Source organism: Carcharhinus amblyrhynchos, chromosome 5, assembly GCF_965287045.1.
Source record: "Carcharhinus amblyrhynchos chromosome 5, sCarAmb.v2.hapA, whole genome shotgun sequence".
In the NCBI taxonomy this organism is placed as follows: domain Eukaryota; kingdom Metazoa; phylum Chordata; class Chondrichthyes; order Carcharhiniformes; family Carcharhinidae; genus Carcharhinus; species Carcharhinus amblyrhynchos.
Genome location: NC_137328.1, coordinates 37800513 through 37821043, shown reverse-complemented (window position 1 = coordinate 37821043; position 20531 = coordinate 37800513). Strand labels below are relative to the sequence as shown.

Below are 20531 nucleotides of genomic sequence, written 5' to 3'. Positions count from 1 at the left end.
CACTTTGTGACATCGTCCTCTCTGGGAAGGTAGTTATTTCATTAGTGACTGCCTGCTGAAAGTCCACATGTTAATCTTTTCTCCGTGCAGCAGAAAGATGATCATGAGGCCGGGATGGAATTTTCTTTTATGTTTCATCTGAGAAGTGAAGGGTTGAAGATCATTGTGACACATCATTGAAATTCCTAAAGTCGGGTTTGAGGAATTTTGAACAACTTGAAAGATTGCTCCACTTGTACATGTTCGGGTGCACAGTGAGTCAGCACCACGCGGAATTGAAAGAAAAGACACCAAAGATGTGTTTGGGGAGAATGGAGGAATTCATCCTCAATGAGGATAACTTTGAGAATTACAGAATTTACACATTTGTCTGGAAGTGAATGAAGTAAGAGATGAGGATAAAGTAAATGGCTTCATCATCATGATAGGACAGATGAGGTGATGTCTAACCAATGTTGGATTATTCTGGAATTAATGAGATTCTCCACTGATAGCACAGTGAAGAATAGGATTGTACTGAAAGTTGCATTTCATGAAAGGAAACAGTTGCCAAGTGTGAATATTGCAGGTTATATTCTCAGTTAGCGCAGCTGGCTGGGCAGCTGGTCAGTGATGTAGAACAACACCAACAGCATGGGTTCAATTCCCATATCAGCCAAGGTTATTCATGAATGCCTGCATTCTCAACCTTGCCCCTTGCCTGAGGCGTGGTGATCCTCGGGTTAAATCACCACTAGTCAGCTCTCCCCTCTCAAAAGGGAGAACAGCCTATGGTCATCTGGCAGTATAGAGACTTTACCTTTTTTACATTCTTGAATGAAAGAAACTCAAAACACTGTGGATTTGGCACAAACTTAGCAATCAATCTTGGAGACACACTTGTAGGAGGCCTGAAGAACAGAAATCCAGGCCAAGCTTCTGAACAAAGGCAATAAGCTGATGTGGAAGGAAGCTGGCAATGAGGCCACAGTGATAGACATGGCAAATAGAGGGAGTTGCAAATTACAATGGTCTGTTCCTGAGTTGGCAGAGGAGGCCCACTGGAGTTCAGCAAGATCCAGGTCACAGCAGCCAAGTTCATAGTCTCAGAAAACAGAAATTTAGATGTTACCATTGGTAACTGCCAAACAATTCAAATGCATTTCCAGTCAAGATGCTATGCATGTGGGAATGTCAGTCATATCAAGAGAGCATGCAGGAGTAGAGGAAACAGTAAAGTTCCACTTGCAGCCATGGACCAGGCCAAGGTCGTGGTACATCACATTCAGGAGGCTGGAAATCCTTGAATGAGGCATTTGATAGATATGGAAGAAATTGATGATATCAAGCAGTAAGATCACAAATTATACTCGATCAGACAGCAAGAAAAGCAGCACATGGAAGATGAGAGTAATAAGGATAAATATAAAATTCTGGCACCCACAGTAGAAATGAAAGTTGGAGATTCACAACTTATAGTAAACTCTGAGTCAAATTTGGATGACACGGAATTCTAGTTGTGCCAAAGTCATCAGCCATTCCCACTGGTGAATAGCCAATTCCATTGAACAATGCCAGTAATGAGCCAAAATTCCACTCTAGTAACATCGGATTGGTTGAATGTGTCTCGCCTCCTCGTATGACCATGCTGACCAGAGTGGAGTTCAAGCACACAAGACCACAAAATCATGGAGGGCTGGGCCATCATTTGACATCGCGATCTCCCTGTGAAAGGTCATGCAAAGCCTGCAAGCATGGCTAAACCTGTGAGAAAGTTAAACGTGTTGTCAATCGGAGATTGGGCTCAAACAGGTTACAATGGCACAAAATGTTCAGAATGAAGAGGAGCAAAGTGAAGCTAACTAACTCACTGATGAGGCATTTTTCATTAGTATGGAGAAGGCCAGCATGGAAACTCCAGCAGAGATAACGATGGAGACTTTCACAGAAGTGCATGATGCATCATAGATGCAGTACATTCTTCAACTGAGAAGTCCAGAGAGGGCCAGTGACCCTGAAGAGACCCATGAATACTCGCTCACCAGCTACACAATTACATGCAAACCTGACCAAATGATCCACCACAGATCCAATTCACATTAGGACAGAGGTCAAGCAAGGCTGTGTCATCGCACCAATGCTCTTCTTTATTTTCCTTGCTGCAAAGCTCCATCTTCCCCTGAGCAAGCTCCCCATTAGAATGAAACAAAACCACAAAACAAATGGGAATCTTTTCAACCACTGCCACCTGCAAACCAGTTTGAAGGATGTCCCATCTTGTCATTAAATTACAGAATACAGATGATGCTTGTATTTGCACATGTTCAGAAGCCTAGCTCCAAGGCATCGTTATCACCTTCACTGAGGTATACGAGAGCATGTGCCTTACACTAAACATCCATAAGGCAAAAGGTCACCTGGACTTAAAATGTCAGCTCTTTTCTCTCGTTACAGATGCTGCCAGTCCTACTGAGATTTTCCAGTGTTTTCCCTTTTGACCTCTACCAACCTGCCCCCACCACACAGCATTGATCCCCTAGTTGTTAAAATGAGGCCTTTGACAACATGGACCACTTTCCATGCCTTGAGAGCCTCCTGTCAACAAGAGCAAATATCGTTAACAAGGGTCAGTGACACGCTGAGTATGTCAGCACCACCTTTGGTCATGTGAGGAAGTGTTTGAAGACCAGGACCTCAGATCTGGCATCAAACTCATAGTCTACAGGGCAAAAGTGGTAGCCCACCCTTCTATATGGCTCAGAGATGTGGACTGCATACATTAGGCACCTCAAGCCCTGGAGAAGCACCATCAGCACTGCTTCCACAAGATCCTGTAAATCCATGGGCAGGATAGGCACAACAACTTTAGTATATTCAGGCTTATATTCCCAACATTGAAGCATTGCCCACAGTTGATCAGCTCTGCTGTGTGGGCCACATCATCCGCACGCCTGGCATGAAACATCCAAAATGAATGCTGTCGCCAGCCCCAAGAGGTAGAGGAAATGTTTCACGGACACCCCCAAAACTTATTTGAGAGAGTGCAAAATCCCCACTGATACCTGGAAATCTCTGGCCCAAGACAGCACAAAGTGTAGGAAAATATCTAGGAAGAAGCTCAACAGCTCATGTTCAATTGCCAAGAGTTGATAGCGAAAGGAGCACCCACCCAACCTGCTCCTCTCACCACTGTCTGACCACCTGTGACAGAGATTTTGTGCATTCTCAAAGAAGCTTGGAGGTTACGCATTAGACTTCTCAGTCATCTGAGAACTCATTTTTAGTGTGGAAGCGAATTATCTTTGACTCCAAGATCTTGGAGGATAGATTGAAAGCAGGTATGTAGTGAGATGCAATGCATGAGTGGCATGCAGCCAGGATAAGAAGCAAGGATAGCAAAAGTGTCAGCTCACCATAGGGTGTGCTCGTACATTGGTTCCACTGCAATGGGACAGCCTTCAGAAGAACGTTGATGGTTATGCATAACAAAATGCTTGTTGCATTGGGAAGTCTACCAGCAAGCTGACGGGGTTGGTGTCAGGAAACATGGAAGAGTCCAGCACCAGGGCATGGAGCCCATCCATTCCAGCATGGAATTGTTGGCCAGCATTATTCACATGCTTACTCCACCATGACAGCATCTGTTGGTCAATGTCGAAGTTTCCATTGCAACACAAGCAGCAGCTGCCCAATGTCTGTATGCTACAGTGGAAGTTCCGAGCGGGATCATGTAAAGTCAGCTTGCTACTATCACAATTATGGATATCAGTGTTCAAACAGGCTTGCAGAGTGTCACAGCAATCTGTCCCCCAGCAAATTACTAGGATTGCTGAAGCCTGTTTTTGGAGGGGGGGTGTTGGCAGTGGCTTCATAGAGCATAAAACTGCATTTGCTCTCCCACGCCTGTCACTCCACCAAGGTCCAGTCTGCTGCCACCCAAGCCAAGATTGTGTAATCCTCAGCTCAGCCTTCCAGAGCTGCTCGAGGTCATTCTCCAAGATCACTTGTATTCACCTTCAATGGAGCAGCCCTCCTCCAAGCATGGGTAACACTGCGTAGGAGCACTGGGATTGGCAAAAGCAGGACCTGAGGGAATTCACAAGGGGCATGAATTGAGTTCTACTTGCGATATAACATGATTTGATTTATTATATTGGTACAAAATGTTGGTTATGGTACCATTTGCTTTTACAGTGTGCCCAGGTAGTTGGTGATCAAGAGAAAGTAATGAAGGGAGGCGATAGCCTAGTGTTCTGGGGACCCGGGTTCGAATCCTGTCATGGCAGATAGTGGAATTTGAATTGAATAAAAAATATCTGGAATTAAGGAACCTACTGATGACCATGAAGCCATTGTCGATTGTCCAAAAAACCCATCTGGTTCACTAATGTCCTTTAGATTTTAAGTTGATTTATTATTGTCACATGTATTAACATAGAGTGAGAAGTATTACTTTGTGCACGCTATACTGACAAAATATACCATTCATAGAGAAAGAAATGAGAGAGTGCAGAATGTAGCATTGCTGTCATAGCTAGGGTGTTGAGAAATTTAGTGCAAGATAAGTCCATTCAAAAGTCTGACAGCAGCAGGAAAGAAGCTGTTTTTGACTTGGTTGGTACGTGACCTCAGACTTTTGTAACTTTTTCCTGACGGAGGAAGGTGGAGAGAGAAGATCTGGGGTGTATGGGGTCCTTAATTATGCTGGCAGCTTTACCTAGGCAGCGGGAAGTGTAGACAGAGTCAATGGCTGGGAGGCTGGTTTGCGTAATGGATTGGGCTACATTCATGACGTTTTGTAGTTCCTTTAGGTTTTGGGCAGAGCAAGAGCCATCCACGCTGTGATACAACCAGAAAGAATGCTTTCTATGGTGCATTTGTAAAAGTTGATGAGAGTTGGTAAGGAGTTGTTGAGAGTAGGGAAGGAAATCTGCCGCCCTTACCTGGTCTGGGCTACACATGACTCCAGAGCCACAGCAATGTGGTAGACTCTCAAATGCCCCCTGAAAAACAGCAACTAAAAATGGGCAATAAATGCTGGAAAGCCAACGACACCATGCCCCAGAAATGAATTTTTAAAAATGAGTATGGGATAGTGGTCAATGGGGGATTGAGGTTGCATTTGCTTGTCTCGCACACAGATAAATTCTTCGTGAACAGCCTCGGCAGAAAGGAGTTGTCTAGGCTGCCTTTCCTAATGCCACCACCATCACTCATTATGACAAGAACTGACCACTCATGATTGTGGTGTAATGCAACAGGCCACACAAAGCTTTGCATTCTCTTGTCGAGGGCTCCTCCAGAACAGGTTTGGGCAGCGGAGATGTTGTTTCGATGTGCTAATGGTCTTCTCTAGCACACCTTGTTTCAGTAAATGCATTTCCTCTGTTAAGTCATTAGCAGGATGGCCTTTGTTACTCAACAGCTGTCATTTAGTTTACCTGGCTTGAATGCAATTGGCACAGTGGAAGCAGCGGAATGCGGGCCTCATGACTGTTGCCAGGAAAATGGCATGATTCTTTACCTATGGTCATTTCAGCTGAATGTTAAGAGAGTGAAATCTCTTTCAGTTCAAGTATGGTGTCTGCAAAATAAATTGCCTGCTGTCTGTGGCAAATGAAATCTTCATATCATGCAATCCAGTGCTTGCTCTGCCTGCTTCCCTCTAGCAAGAGAGAATGAAGTGCATTCACTTCTTGTGAAGTATAGATCTCTGTGCCCTTGCACAGCAGCAGTTGGAAAACTGAGATGTTGCAAATATCTCCAAATCTTGCCTGAAAAGAGCAAGTGCATAAATTAATTCCAGCCCACCATCAGCTTCATACCCATTGACGTTGATGTCCTCACCCTGCTGTGAGTTATGGTTACAACAGGTGGCAGCTTTCAGTAAGGACCACTTAGTAAAGCATGGATGTTCCACACTGAGATTCATGTGGAAGAACTGCTCCGTGAAGACTCCAGGGGAGACGTGTCCCAATGAGAGTCCTTCTTCCCTTCTCCTCTTTTCTCTTCCAGCAGCTTGTTCTTCTCCGTGTTTCCTGTTAAATCTGCAAGATGAGTTCCTCCTAATGTATGTGTTTGGAAGCAGCCCGTTGATGCAGAAGCTGTGAAGTCAGCAAAACATCCTTCAGGACCTGCCACACCAATCGCTGTAAACTTCTGTAACGTGCTTTTTATTGCCCAACTATAGTTTCCTTGAGGATGCTGGTAGCAAACCATCTTCCTGAACCACTGCAGTCAACGTGCTCCCACGATGATACTGGGGAGGGCATTACAGGATTTTGACCCAGCAACAATGATGGCATCGTGATATATTTTTAAGTCAGGGTATTGTGCGACTTGGACAGGGAATTGGAGATGCTCGTGCTCCCATATATCTGCTGTCCTTGTCCTCCTGGCTGTCGTGTGTTTGGCAGGTGCTGTCAATGAAGTGTTGTTGCAACACATTCAATACATACTGAAGCCATTTTGTGCTTATGGTTGAGGGAGGATTGAGTGAATTGCTTTATGCTGGAGAGTGTTGAGCTTCCTGAATATTCAGATATTTATATATACATTTGAAATAACTCGGGTCCCTGTCCAGTAATTAGAATGTTGAGCTGCCCTAGCTTTGATCAGCTGCCTTGACCTGGTAATTCTCTGTTCTGTATGATATCACACCATGCAACGCAATTGTAAATTATATTTAATATTTTCAGTCATAAACACAAAGAAAATAAAAGGGATCAGACAGTAAAGTTGTTATCAACCTTCCACACACAACCTAATCCATATCGTTTCTGAGTGCGTTCAATATGTGCTCTGAACTTTTCTTGGTTCTGGTTCTATGATTGTCTGGGCTTCATCCTTCTTCTCTTTTCTCTACCTCTGACCTATTTCCCTAGTGCTTTTCTTTGACTTATCCAATCCTGTTTATGCTTTGCTTACACATGAAACTCCACAACACTTCAGCAGTTCCCTTCCCACCCACCTCTCCTTTCAGCTCTGCATTCATGGTAAGATTGTCGATGGATCCTCCTCCTCAGAAGACTCTGAAAATATAAATTTGAAATTAGAGATTGAAATTTATTGTAGAGAAGTGATACATTTTGATTGGAAGAATGAGGAGAGGCAACATAATATACAGGGTACAATTCTAAAACGGATGCAGCAATAGAGAGACCTGTGGCTGTGTGCACAATTCATTGTAGTTGGCAGGGCAGGTTGAGAAAAGAGTCAGAGAGACATAGAGTACAAAAGCAAGCAAGTTATTGTCGACCTTTATAAATCCCTGTTTTAGCCTCAATTGGAGTACCTGGTCCAAATTCTGGATTCTGCACCTTATGATGGGGATTAGTGGTATCACTAATATTGTATTATCACTGGGCTGGTAATCCAGAGACACAGGGCAAGATTTAGGGATCCAGGTTCAAGTCCCACCATGGCAGATGGTGAAATTTGAATTCAATAAAAAACCTGGGACTAGAAGTCTAATGACAACCATGAAACCATTGTTAGTTGTTGTAAAAAAAAAAGTCTGGTTCATTAATGTCTTTTAGGAAAGGAAATCTGCTATCCTGAACCTGATTTGGCCTACATGTGACTCCTCTAGCCCATTAGTTTCTCTTTGTTCCATCTTGACTGTAGCATGTGTGCAATGAATTTCTCCATCCTGCCCTTGGCCAGAATTTTACCATCCCATCCACCACAGGATTTGGAGCAGGCGAGGGGCCTACCACGGAAAGGTCTGTTGATCTGGGGTGGAATTTAATGGTTTTGGGACAAGCTAGGCTGTAAAATCAAGCCCCTTAAGTTTCTTTGGGACTCAAACCTTAATATGTGTCCTTATTGCTCCACATGATAGTTGAATATTGGTATAACTCTGTTTCTATTATGCTTTTAGAAGAAAGAAATAAGTTAATCTATGAACAGTGCTAGCATGGCAGCAGTCTGGCTTCAGTCAGAAGGATTTGCACACGATCCAATGATGGTGTGAGGGCATGCTACATTGTTGGAGATGTGGTTATTCAAGAGGTGTTAAACTGTGTCATCTCTCTATTTGACTGAATGCAAAAAAAAAAGTTCCATGTCACTTTTTCAAAGTGGAACAGGAATTTTTCTTAGTGGCCTAATATTCATCAGATAACTGTTTAGTTGTATGTGGCACTTGACATTTAAAAGTACTAGGTAAATGTTGGTTATTTTCTTAAAGTAAACTGACATCTTTGAGGGGGAAAAAAACCCAAAATCTCAGCTGAAATAGTTATGAAAATGTAACTTGGATTATAAAAGGAAGGGGCTAAGAGTTTGATCTCTGTCAGAAAGATCTGGAAATGTAGGAAATAGGAGCAATATCAGGCCATTTGGCCCCTCAAGTCTGCTCTGCCATTCAACCACATCTACCACAAGACTGTTTCCCAATGCTTTCTTTAATATATTGACTTCTACCAATCTTAAATATACCCAATGACAGCCTCCAGAGCTTTCTCAGGGTAGAGAATTCCAAAGATTTGCCACCCTGAGTGAAAAAATTCCTCCTCACCTCTGTCCTAAGTGGCCTACCTCTTATTCTGAGACTGTGTCCTCTGACTTGTGAAGTGTGTTTTGAAGTGTTTTTTTTCTTTTCCTTGTTTTTTGCAGCCTGCCCTTGCCATGGCTCCTGCATGCCTTCATTAACAACTTCCGCCCGGTGGTAGTCAGCAGCAATGGCCTGTTCTGTGCTATTGTTCTCCTCTTCATCATGCTTCTCTTCGTCATCCTTTCGATTGGGGTCTGCAGATGGAAAATGAACAAAATCCTTGGACTGATCATGTTTGTACTGTACGTTGTGTTTCTGATTGTCAGTGTGCTGTTGGAGCAGAAGACCATCATATGCCCAGTGACAGTCGGATCGTTGTGACTGCACTTTTTTTTCCTTAAGGCGCTGTTGGGAAAACTCTGACTCATCCTGCCTGCTGCAGCTTTGTTTTTTTTAAAAGATTGGCTCAGCTGGCCATGCAATGTAGTGGAGAATGAGAAAGTAATACTAAACAATAACAACTGTATTTTTTGCTTGATTAATTTTCCGTTCTCATTTCAAGCAAATGAATAAAGTTGGTGTTTGCATCTGTGGCATTCCTGAACAGAGAAATTTACTCTTCCTGGGATTTTTCTCTGGCTTAAATCAAATATCTGCGGGAAGACCACGGCCCAAGTTCGCTTAAAGCCCCTTAAGAAAATAATTTTCAACTTTTTTTTTGTTGCTAGGTGATATTTCAGTGGCAGAGTTTTTTTCTGCCAGTTTTTTTCAGATATTGAAATAATAATGCATTGTATTTCCGAATGACTTGTGTGAAGTACTTTATTTTTGAAAAAGACAATGGTGCATAAAACTGGTTTGGGGGGCATTTTTTTGTGGGAGGGAGGGGGCACATAACATTTTTGGGTTCTCAAGCAGTTAGCCAAACCTGCCTGTTCTTTGGGTACTGAGAATCAGAGTAGTACTGGAAGTGTAATGTTTGAGACAGATTTAATTCTGTAAGTCTTAGAGTTTTTTTTTACACATTTATCAAACCATTACACAATTTTATGTTTTATAATATTTTTTGGCTTAGCACAACAATTTTAATCACCAATGCATCTCATGAATAAAACAATGAAGCTGCTATAGATCGTGGTACTTGAAAGCAAATTCAATCAGGTGTGAATGGCAATATTAAGGTCATAGAGCTATTAATCTATTAGTAAGGTCGTAGCTATTTATCTATTATACACACCATCGCTTGCTGCTTAATGCAGAATAAAATATAGTCACTGACATTCTGCCATATTGCGGAATTAACATATTAGGGCCGATAGATAATTTCTGCACTTTACTTGGACAATTATCAACGAAATTGGTGTATTCTTTTTATAGTATATCATTTTTTTAAGACCATAGCACATTTTCAAAGTGAAACCTGATATGTAGTAGGTTATGATAGCCTTTCTCTGAGTTGCGGTTAAAGATACTGTTGAATTGAATCTTAAGTGTAACTTCAAAAAAAATGATTCTACATTCCTTTATTTGATTAGATTGTATTTGTACCCTTAAATTGCAAGTGCAGTAATGAATCAACTTGTTGATCCAATAGGAAAGAACTCACTGTATAAACACTTTTACACAGTTCTCTACATCAGTTTTCCTCACTGGGTATAAGTTTTGTGCAGTATTTATTGAGAAACTCTAATACAGATAGAGGGTGTGGCATGGCAACTCACAATGTGCATTCATAACATCACACCTATTGTAGATCTTTACTCTTCCGTGTGCTACTGTTTTGGCTCTGTGATATCATCAAACTTTCAGATTTCCGAAAATCTGGAATAACATGAAAGTGTGTTTTTAAAATGAATACATATATAAATATATATATATATATAAACACTAATACTTAACTAGGGCTGTTTAATGTTAATGCTCAGCAGATATTCTGTTTGGTTAGGATTCAATATGTTCATTTACAGCTGTCAATAAAAATCAATAATACAGCAATAATCTCATTTTGATGGGCATTAAAGTCTGAACTTGGACTGATGGTAATCATAATGCTCCTAATGAAATGACAACACTACTATTGTCAATCTCGGGATGGTATTTGTGATGCTTCTGTTATTGTTGGGGGGATGTTTTTCTTAGAATTACATGGTAACAGCACTCTGGATAGTAATGGAAAGAAGGTTGGTATGCATGCCAGAAACTTTATCAAGTCAGTGATTGTTTTGACAAAATGAATGTAAGTGCTGAAACCGAATCCTAAAAGAGACTCAGTTATGCATACATCTTTTCATTGATTAGTTATCGGATCCTTGAGATTTACTCTTACATTAAATATTATGTGTCAATAAATCTGAATAACTTCTGAAACCCATTTTTAAAATAGGATGGATGGTACTGTTGCCAGCAACGGAAGATAATGTAGGCTACCAACAAGGCAGAAAGAGGATTCTAATTACACATTTTGAAATGAATATGCAGATTGTTTTTAAACCTATTCTTAGCCAGCCACAACATTCATTTCAACCTCTCTACAACCTGAGATGTAAAGCTGAATTAAAGTTCAACTAAAGTTCACAGCAAAGAATGAAATTTTGGTACAATCTGTTACTAGTTAAATCATAGACTCTCCTGCAGTCATTTTCCCTAAACTTACAAAACGCAAATCAAATTAATGTTTCTTATTTGATAGGAGAATGAGCTTTGGCAAAAAGTGATCTCTGATTTGGTATGCATTTTCTTTTTGCATTTCTTGGCATGATTAGGCTTTCCAGTTTTTTTAATCTTATTTGTTGTTTTATGTTTTGGTACTTTTACTTCACCTATTATGTTCTATTCTGCTTTCTTATTGCTTCCCAACTCTATTTCTGAGTATAGTGTTCTGTGTGTTTCCGTTTCATTGCAACCTCTCTCTCTCTACATTCTTTTTTCAAAAGTTGTCATACTATGTTCAAACTCAGTCTTTTCACACTCCATTTACAAAATTCATTTTTTAATTGTACATATGTAATAAGTCCTACCATAGATAAATAATCAAGATACTACAACAATCAGTACCAAAGGCCAAAATAAGTGTGTGGCTCCCTTGTGTGATCCCACACTCAATTTTCATTCCTGAAATTGGCCCTCTCTTTGCCAGTTTTACAGCTATAACATGGGTACAAATGGGTCCAATTTCTACTTTGCTGCATGTTTTTGAGGCCATGGATAAATTAAGATTTTAGATGATGTCAAAAAATAGAAAAAGCTTTCTTCTTTCCATTCATCACATCCCCTGTGCCCTTCCATGTGTTACAAGCCTTAACACACTCATAAATATCTCTCTCTTCATAAATTATATAGGATTTTAAATTATTCAAGAGACTAATGGTCAAATGCATAAAAATAGTCAAAGAAAATGACAAGCACCTTTTTTGAGAGCAGGAATCTTTTTCATTCCCCCACTTTTTAGATTAAATGTGATCAAGCGGGTGGTCAAATGTATTGATTCCATTGTTGTTTCAATGCAACAGTGAGTCAATGGATGGCTCAAGGGAACGGCTCTGTCTCCATTATTTCCTCCCTTGTACCTGGCCACTGCCAAAACTTCACCACAATTGTAAACTCAAGATTGGGTGCAAGGATCACTGAAGCAAACCAGCTTCCTGCCACCCTGTGCAATGACAGTGACCTTGTTGTATTGTCCTTTCATGACAGTTACAAATCACTTTGTCTAATTGTATCACTGCACCATTTATGGAAGACATAAATGAATAGTTGGGCAAAATGGTTTCCTCTGCAAACCTTAAAACAGGGCTAATATTTTCATGATTCCATAGTTAGGAACAATCTTAAATTTGCTGCTGCTCTGCACTGAATTATATAATTGCAAGTACAGCTGGCAGGTTTTTATCAATTACAGGTAATTTGCAGTTTCTCTGTGATCTCAGGTGATGGTCAACATTGAGCCCTAAGGTCTGAAGTATTTGCAGTTGTTATGACAAATACAGCTCAGTAGAAGTCATCAGTTTCACTCAACTTTGTGATCATTTGTTCCTTTATGTCAAACCAAGTGGCTGTCTCTGCTTCTGTTTTTGTATGCCCAGGACTGGCCACGAGTTGTGGTCTGTCATTAGCACTTAGTACTGAGGCACACTTTAGTTAACTATACTTTCAAATTGGTGTGGGCGTGCAATATTAACAACAAGGAGCTGACTCACAAAGCTGAAAATAGATATATTAAATAAAATTACTTAATGCGATATTATTGAGTTGTTGACAAATAATAGAGCCCACCATGTCAAATAGGTGCCTGGCTTTGGTTAAGCAAATTATGTTTTTTTTAAAAAAGATCACGTTGCTTAGGTTGACAATAATATTGAATAAAAGTTCTTATTGACAGCAGTAAATTAACAGAAGCATAAAAATATTGTAGTAATAGCGTAATTATTCTGGGTCTGTAAACATTCTAATAGTCTTACATTATCCTGCAATAATTATGGATAAAGTGCAGTAAATGCTAAATGACAAGCTATTAAATTTCCAATAGATTCCACTCACTCTGACCACCCACTTGTATTCCTGGATGTATTGCATGAAAGTGAAATGTGGCAACTTTTACTGAAACTATTTCTTAACGATCTGACCCTTCTAAATAAAAAGAAGAAATGTGGCATATATTCCACCCAGCCAGCTATGTTTTGGGCTCACTGTACCTGGATTTATTGTAAACTCTTACCTTTGTGCCAGGCAACCATTGTGTACAGTCTCAGTTATAAAAGACCAGGTCCAAACTCAGTGGGTGGAATAATCTCAGATCCCTCCATGCTATAGAAAAACATCCATTAGATTTTGCATCCATGCTTGACTGCAAACCATACTGCAGATAAGCAATAGGTTCTCTGAACGATCACTATGAATAGACTTTTTAATCTGTTTTGAAATATAATACTGGATTTGAAAACGCTGTGATCTAGTGTCAGGTGGAAGACCTTACAAATGTGTTTCAAAGCTAACTGTTACATATAGAGGCACATAAATAATCTTTATTAAGCACTATAGAGCACTTATGTAAAAAGATAAAAGACAAATGGTGAAATGTGCATGTATTTTAATGATGCATACATCAGTTTGGGAAACTAACATCTTGCATTTTATTAGGAAAACTCATCAGTGCTGTAAATCCGTGAAAAAATATTCAAAATTTGCTTCCCTTGTATCTGAAGCAAAGCAATATTTGGTTGCAATATTTTGATGGTAACCATCCATTCTCAAATAGTCAATCAGTGAGTATCTGTCAATATGCCTGGAAATTATGGCTAACCTTTTGGTTTTAGATTCTATTTTCCTGATTTAAAATGTTGGTCATATAAAAGGACAATTCCTCCTTCACCAGTTAAAAGGAATCTTCAAATGCTAGAAGGCTGAAATAAAACAGTAAATATTGGAAATGCTCAAGTCAGCTAGTATCTGAACAGACAGATTAATGTCACAGGGTAATGTCTTTCTGTTTAAATTCAGAAAGGGCCTCCACTCACCTACCTATTTCTCTTTAAAAATACCAGCTGACATAATGTATTTTATGCTTTTCGTTTAGTCATTTAAGAATATTTTTTCTAACCTCACTTGGAAGTTTTACAAATCGGTTCCTTGCAAAACCAAGAACAGCCTAGTTCTTGGAATAGACTGGAATGGAAACTCCATTCCTGTACGTGTTAGCCACCTGGATGCATTTGTATTGCAGAAAAGGTCACACAAGCTGCAACATAAAAGCCATGTTATTGGCAAACCTTTATCTTTTTAAATATATACTTAATATATTTTAACAATCTCCTCTGCTTACTTACCTGACCAATTGTTTTGTAATGCAGTTTATGAAAACAGCAGTTATTCCCTTTGGTCCTATCCCTACAGACAGTCATCTTCCCTAATATTAATTCTGAAAACTGCATATATTGCAGTAACCAGTGCAACTTTAATATTCCAATATTGATTTAAACAAAAAGAGAAATCTCTGACATGCATAATTTCAAGTTATTGACAAAGCATAGGCTTGAAAACAAATGTACTGTACTGTGTAGGTGTAGTCCTTGTCATTCCCAATCTCATTAACAGTAGTGCACGACTGTATATAGAAAGAAAAATATTTATTTGTACAAATCTATTTAAAATATATACCAATGGCTTTCTGATGAGATAACTCTTGCACTATTATTGTTTTCGCTGTGTCTATGTAAGGTTTCTCCACTGTGATAATATTGTACACCCTGAAAGCAATCTATTTCAATTGTGTCTCTGTAAGAAATATACTGTATTTAAGTGTGAAAATAAAAATTATAAATGAGAACAACATTGTTGTCCATCTTGCAGTCTGGATGCCATTCACCATAAACATTTTGGAGTACCTTCTCTGTGATTAAGTTCCTGTGACCTACTCGATATTCATTGGTGGCCACAGGAGACTATGCAAGTAAAACTATGATTTTTTCGAAGCAATGTATTAAATTGAAACAATAAACTTCTGCTCAAGGTGGCAAAGCACTGGCAACGCTGCATATGCAGCCTTGGTACTAATCTATCCATTAAGGGATGATTAGATTGTAAAAGTAAAGCTATTTATAAATAAGTATGTGAGGAAATGTCACATGACCAGTATAGCTACCAACACGTTATGCAGGCATGTCCAGAGCAGTTCAACAAGAATCCTTTAATGGACTATTTTCTCTCAAGTCAATTAGATTAACTTTGATCTGTTGGCATCAATATATTTGAATGCGAACATTCCTGGGTTTGAAAACAATTTTCAGTTCCATGATTAAAAATAAATGACATCAGCCTGAAGAAATTGCTGTGGCAGTAACACAAAAGCATTTAACTTATTCATATGACGTGACTTTGCCTGGTAATTTAAAGGAGTTAAAATAAACCAGTTAATGCCTCCATTAACTAAAGGAATGTTGTGTGAATTGTAATCACCTCATGATGTCATGAATGTGCATAGTAACGAGCTATACCAAGTATGTAACAAACTAAAATAAAAGCACAATACTGGGATGCTGAAAAATCTCAGCAGGTCTGAAAGCATCTGTGGGGAGAGAAGAGAGCCAACATTTTGAGTCTAGGTGACTTTGTCAGATCGGCTCCAGACTCGAAACGTCGGCTCTTTTCTCTCCCCACAGATGCTGAGATTTTCCAGAAATTTCTGTTTACGTGACAAAGCTAGCAGGTTAGAAGCCATCTGCATTTCAAAAGGCATCTCATGGGATGTGAGTCTCCCACTAATGAGATTAGCAGATTTAGACAGACGAGTCCTGCTAATAGGAAATACCTTTCTTGATTGAACCATCAGGGGAGGCATATGTATGTTAAAATACAGATACATAGGAGAAGGCCATCTGGCCCTTAAAGTCTGCTCTGCCATTCATTACGATCATGGCTGATCATCCAACTCAATAGCCTAATCCTGCTTTTTCCCCATAACCTTTGAACACATTCACCCCAAGTGCTTTATCCAGTTGCCTCTTGAATACATTCAGTGTTTTGGCATCAAGTATTTCCTGTGCTAATGAATTCCACAGGTTCACCACTCTTTGGGTGAAGAAATGTCTTCTCATCTCTGTCCTAAATGGTTTACCCCGAATCCCTAAACTGTGACCCCTGATTCTGCACTCCCCCACCATCGGGAATATCCTCCCTGCATCTACCCTGTCTAGTCTTGAATTTGATAAGTCTCTGAAATGCCCCCTCATTCATCTGAACTCCAGCGTAAACGATCCTAACCTAGTCAATCTCTCAAATATAAGTTCCGCCATCCCTGGAATCAGCTTGGTAAACCTTTGCTGCACTCCCTCAAGAGCAAGAATGTCCTTCCTCAAAAAAGGAGACAAACTGCACACACGATTCTAGGTGTGGCCTCACCAAGACCCTGTATGAGTGCAACAATACATCCCTGCTCCTGTACTCAAAACTTCTTGCAATGAAGGCCAACATGTCATTTACCATCTTTACTGCCTGTTGCACCTGCATGCTTAACTTGAGTGACTGGTGTACAAGAATATCCAGGTCCTGCTTCACACTCCCCCCTCCCAATTTACAGCCATTCAAGTTGTTTTTCCTTCCAAAGTGAATAACCTCACACTTATCCAAATTAAGCTGCATCTGCCATTGATTTGCCCACTCACTCAACCTGTCCAGATCATTCTGAAGGATCTCTGCATCCTCGTCACAGTTTACCCTCCCACACAACTTGGTGTCATCTACAAATTTTGAGATGTTACATTTTGTTGCCTCATCCAAATCTTTAATATATTTTGTGAATAGCTGGGGTCCCAGCACCGATCCCTGTGGCACCTCACTAGTTACTGCCTGCCAACTTGAAAAGCACCATTAATTCCTACTCTTTGTTTCCTCTCTGAAAACCAGTTTTCTATCCATCTCAATACACTTCCCCCAATCCCGAGTGTTTTAATCTTGCATGATAATCCCTTATGCAAGACTTTGTCAAACACTTTCTGAAAGTCCAGATATACCACGTTGACTGGTTCCCCCTTGTCAACTCTACTAGTTACATCTTCAAAGGGATTCTAACAGTTTTGTCAAGTACAATTTCTCCTTCATAAATTCATGCTGAGTCTGTCTGATCCTGCCACTGCTTTCTAAATGCTCCGCTATAAAGTTCTTGATCATGGATTCAAGAATTTTCCCTATTGTCAATGTTAAGCTTACTGGTCTACAATTCCCTGTTTTCGCTCTATTTCCTCTTTGAATATTGTGGAGACTGTCCCAGAGTCTATGGAATCCTGGAAGATAACCCAGAATGTATCCATTATTTCTAGAGCCACTTTCTTAAGTATTCTGGGATGTAAATTATCAGGCCTTGGAGGTTTACCTGCCTTCAATGTCGTCAATTTTCCTAGCACCATTTCTCAACTAATATTGATCTCCCTCAGTTCTTTCTCCTCACTAAACCTTGCATTCTCCAACATTTCTGGCATATGATTTGTGTCCTCTTTTGTGAAGACAAAATTAAAGTATGTATTCAGTTATTTGGCATTTTGGTCCCCTATTATACATTCCCTGATTTCTGTCTCTTGGGGACCTACATTTGTCTTCACCAACTTTTTCCTCTTCACTCGTCTATAGAAACCCTTGGTGTCAATCTTTATGTTCCCTGCAAGCTTCCTTTCGTAGTGTATTTTCCCCTTCTTAATCAATCCCTTGGTCCTTCTTTGCTGAATTCTAAACTGTCCCAATCCTCAGACCTATTATTTTTCTTGGCCAATCTGTAAGCTTCTTCCTTAGATTGGATACTTTCTCTAATTTCCTTTGTAAGCCATGGATTGGCCCTCTTACCCATTTTGCTTTTATGCCAGACATGAATAAACAGTTGCTGCAGTTCCCCATGTGGTCCTTGAACGTTTGCCATTGCCTCTTCACGGTCATCCCTTTGAATAACTCTCCCCAATCAATCAAAGCCAACTCATGCCTCATATCCTCATAGTTTCTTTTATTAAGATTCAACACCCTAGTCTCCGAATCAGCTACTTCACTCTCCATTGTGATAAAAAAATTCTATCATGTTGTAGTTGCTCATCCCTAAGGGATCGCGTACAGCTAGATTGGCAATGCTTCCCTTCTCATTACACAGTACCCAGTCTAAGATGGCCACTCTCTAGTTGGTTCCTCCACATATTGGTCAAGAAAACCATCCTGTATACACTCCAGGAATTCCTCCTCTACGGCATTGTGGATGGTTTGATTTGCCCAATCTATGTGCAGGTTAGAATCACCAATGATCACCGATATTCCCTTATCACATGCAGCACTAATTTTGTATTTAATGCCATTCCCAACATCACCACTGCAGTTGGGGGGTCTATATATGACACCCACTGATGCTTTTTGCCCCTTGGTATTTCTCAACTCTACCCATACAGACTCCACATTGTCAGAACTAATATCCTTTCTCACTATTGTGTTAATTTTCTCTTTAACCAGCAGTGCCACTCCTTTTCCTTTACGTCTATCCTTCCTAAATATTAAATACCCTGGGGCATTTAATTTCTACTTCTGCTCACCCTGCAGCCATGTCTCCATAATCATTTATAGCTACCTGTGCGATTAGTTCATCCACTTTATTTCAAATGCTCCATGCATTAAGGCACAGAGCCTTTAAACTGGTCTTTTTAACAATGTTTGCCTTGATCCCAGTATTTTCTTCTGCGGCACTGATTGAACTTTGTCCTTGGTTTCTCTGCCTATCACTGATCTTATTCATAAGAACATAAGAACGTAAGAACATAAGAAATAGGAGCAGGAGTAGGCCATCTAGCCCTTCGAGCCTGCCCTGCCATTCAATAAGATCATGGCTGATCTGTCGCTGCTCAGTTCCACTTTCCCGCCCTCTCCCCATAACCCTTAATCCCCTCTCTTATCAAAAACCCATCAACCCGCGTCTTAAAAATATTTAGCGAGGCAGCCTCCACCACTTCAACGGGCAGAGAATTCCAGAGATTCACCACCCTTTGAGTGAAGAAGTTCCTCCTCAACTCCATTCCTTTTCCTTTTCCTTTTATTTTTATCTTTGCTTCCTGCTTCTCTGACTCCTTACATCCCCCTGGTTTACCGCTCTAGCAAACAGTCGCCCTAGGACATCAGTCTTAGTCCTGCCCAGGTGTAACCTGTCCAATTTGTACAGATCGCATCTCCCCCAGAACCGGCCCTAATGCCCCAGGAATCTGAAACCCTCACCCTAACACCATCTGCCCAGTCACGTATTTATCTCATATATACTGTCATTTCTACTCTGACTAGAACATGGCATCAGTAGTAATCCTGAGATCATTACCTTTGAGATTTGATTTTTTAACTTTCTTCCTAGCTCCCAGTATTCTGCTTTTAGGACCTCTTTACCTATATCAATTTGTATCAATGGGTACCACAACCACTGGCTGTTCATCTTCCCCCACCAGAATGTCCTCATAAAATCATAGAACCCTACGGTGCAGAAGGAGGCCCTTCGGCCCATCGAGTCTGCACCGACCACAATCCCACCCAAGCCCTACCCCCATATCCCTACACATTTACCGCTAATCCCTCTAACCTCCACATCTCAGAACACTAAGGGCCAATTTCTTAGCATGGCCAATCAACCTAACCCGCACATCTTTGGACAGTGGGAGGAAACCGGAGCACCCGGAGGAAACTCACGCAGACACGAGGAGAATGTGCAAACTCCACACAGACAGTGACCCAAGCCTGGAATCGAACCCAGGTCCCTGGAGCTGTGAAGCAGCAGTGCTAACCACCGTGCTACCATGCCGTCCTGTACCCACTCTGAGACATCCTTGACCCTGGCACTAGGGAGGCAACATACCATCCTGGAGTATCATTTTGTAGTCACAGAAACACCTGTCTATCCCCCTTACAATTGAATCCCCTATAACTATTGCACTGGCACACTTTTACTACTCTCCTCTGCAGCAGAACCAACCATGGTGCAAAACGATTGGCTGCTGCTGCTTTCCCCAGAGAGGTCATTCCCCTCAACAGTATCCAAAGCCACAGGGAAAGGGCCACAGGAGATTCCTGCATTACCTGCCTTTCTTTCTTGCTTTGTGTTAATCTTTTAGAGCCACAGAAGCTGAGGGAACAGAGAGCGAGTACACAGAGAACCATCAAAGGGGCAAATAGTATAATTGCCAACCCTTCATGAAAGCAGGGAGGCAGATTCCATTGAGCAGCCTATAAACCGAGTTCTGGCTAGCTGACTAGAAGCAAGAGTACAGAAATCTTTGTGGAGGCAGTTGAAACCATATCTTTGCTGAATCAAGAGGAGACATTCCCCAGAATAACTCCTCAATCAGATACAACGTGGTAACTATAAGCTGGCTTTTAATTGTAGCTTCATTGTGGTGGGTGTTGTTTGGGAAGAGGGAAGACCCAAAAGACTTCAGATCTCCTAAATCAAATCCTGGATCAAAAAGGGTAATTTCTACCTCAGCTTTATTTGTGTGTTTAGTAGTTCCTATACCTAACTGTCTGAAATCATTATAGTCCTGTTTGTGAATGTGTCTTTTCT

At 40.6% G+C, this 20531-nt stretch overlaps 1 protein-coding gene across 2 annotated transcripts in view; it reads left to right on the top strand.

Moving 5' to 3' along the window:
- The window catches only part of LOC145342982 (sodium/potassium/calcium exchanger 2-like), a 274412-nt gene extending 265181 nt beyond the window's left edge, over positions 1 to 9231 (top strand). For both annotated transcript variants that reach the window (XM_080188676.1, XM_080188675.1), the window contains one exon: positions 8599 to 9231. In XM_080188676.1, the coding sequence (XP_080044802.1) occupies positions 8599 to 8857 (259 nt within the window). In that variant the 3' untranslated portion in view covers positions 8858 to 9231. The remainder of the gene's footprint in view (positions 1 to 8598) is intronic.
- Positions 9232 to 20531: the final 11300 nt, after the last annotated feature.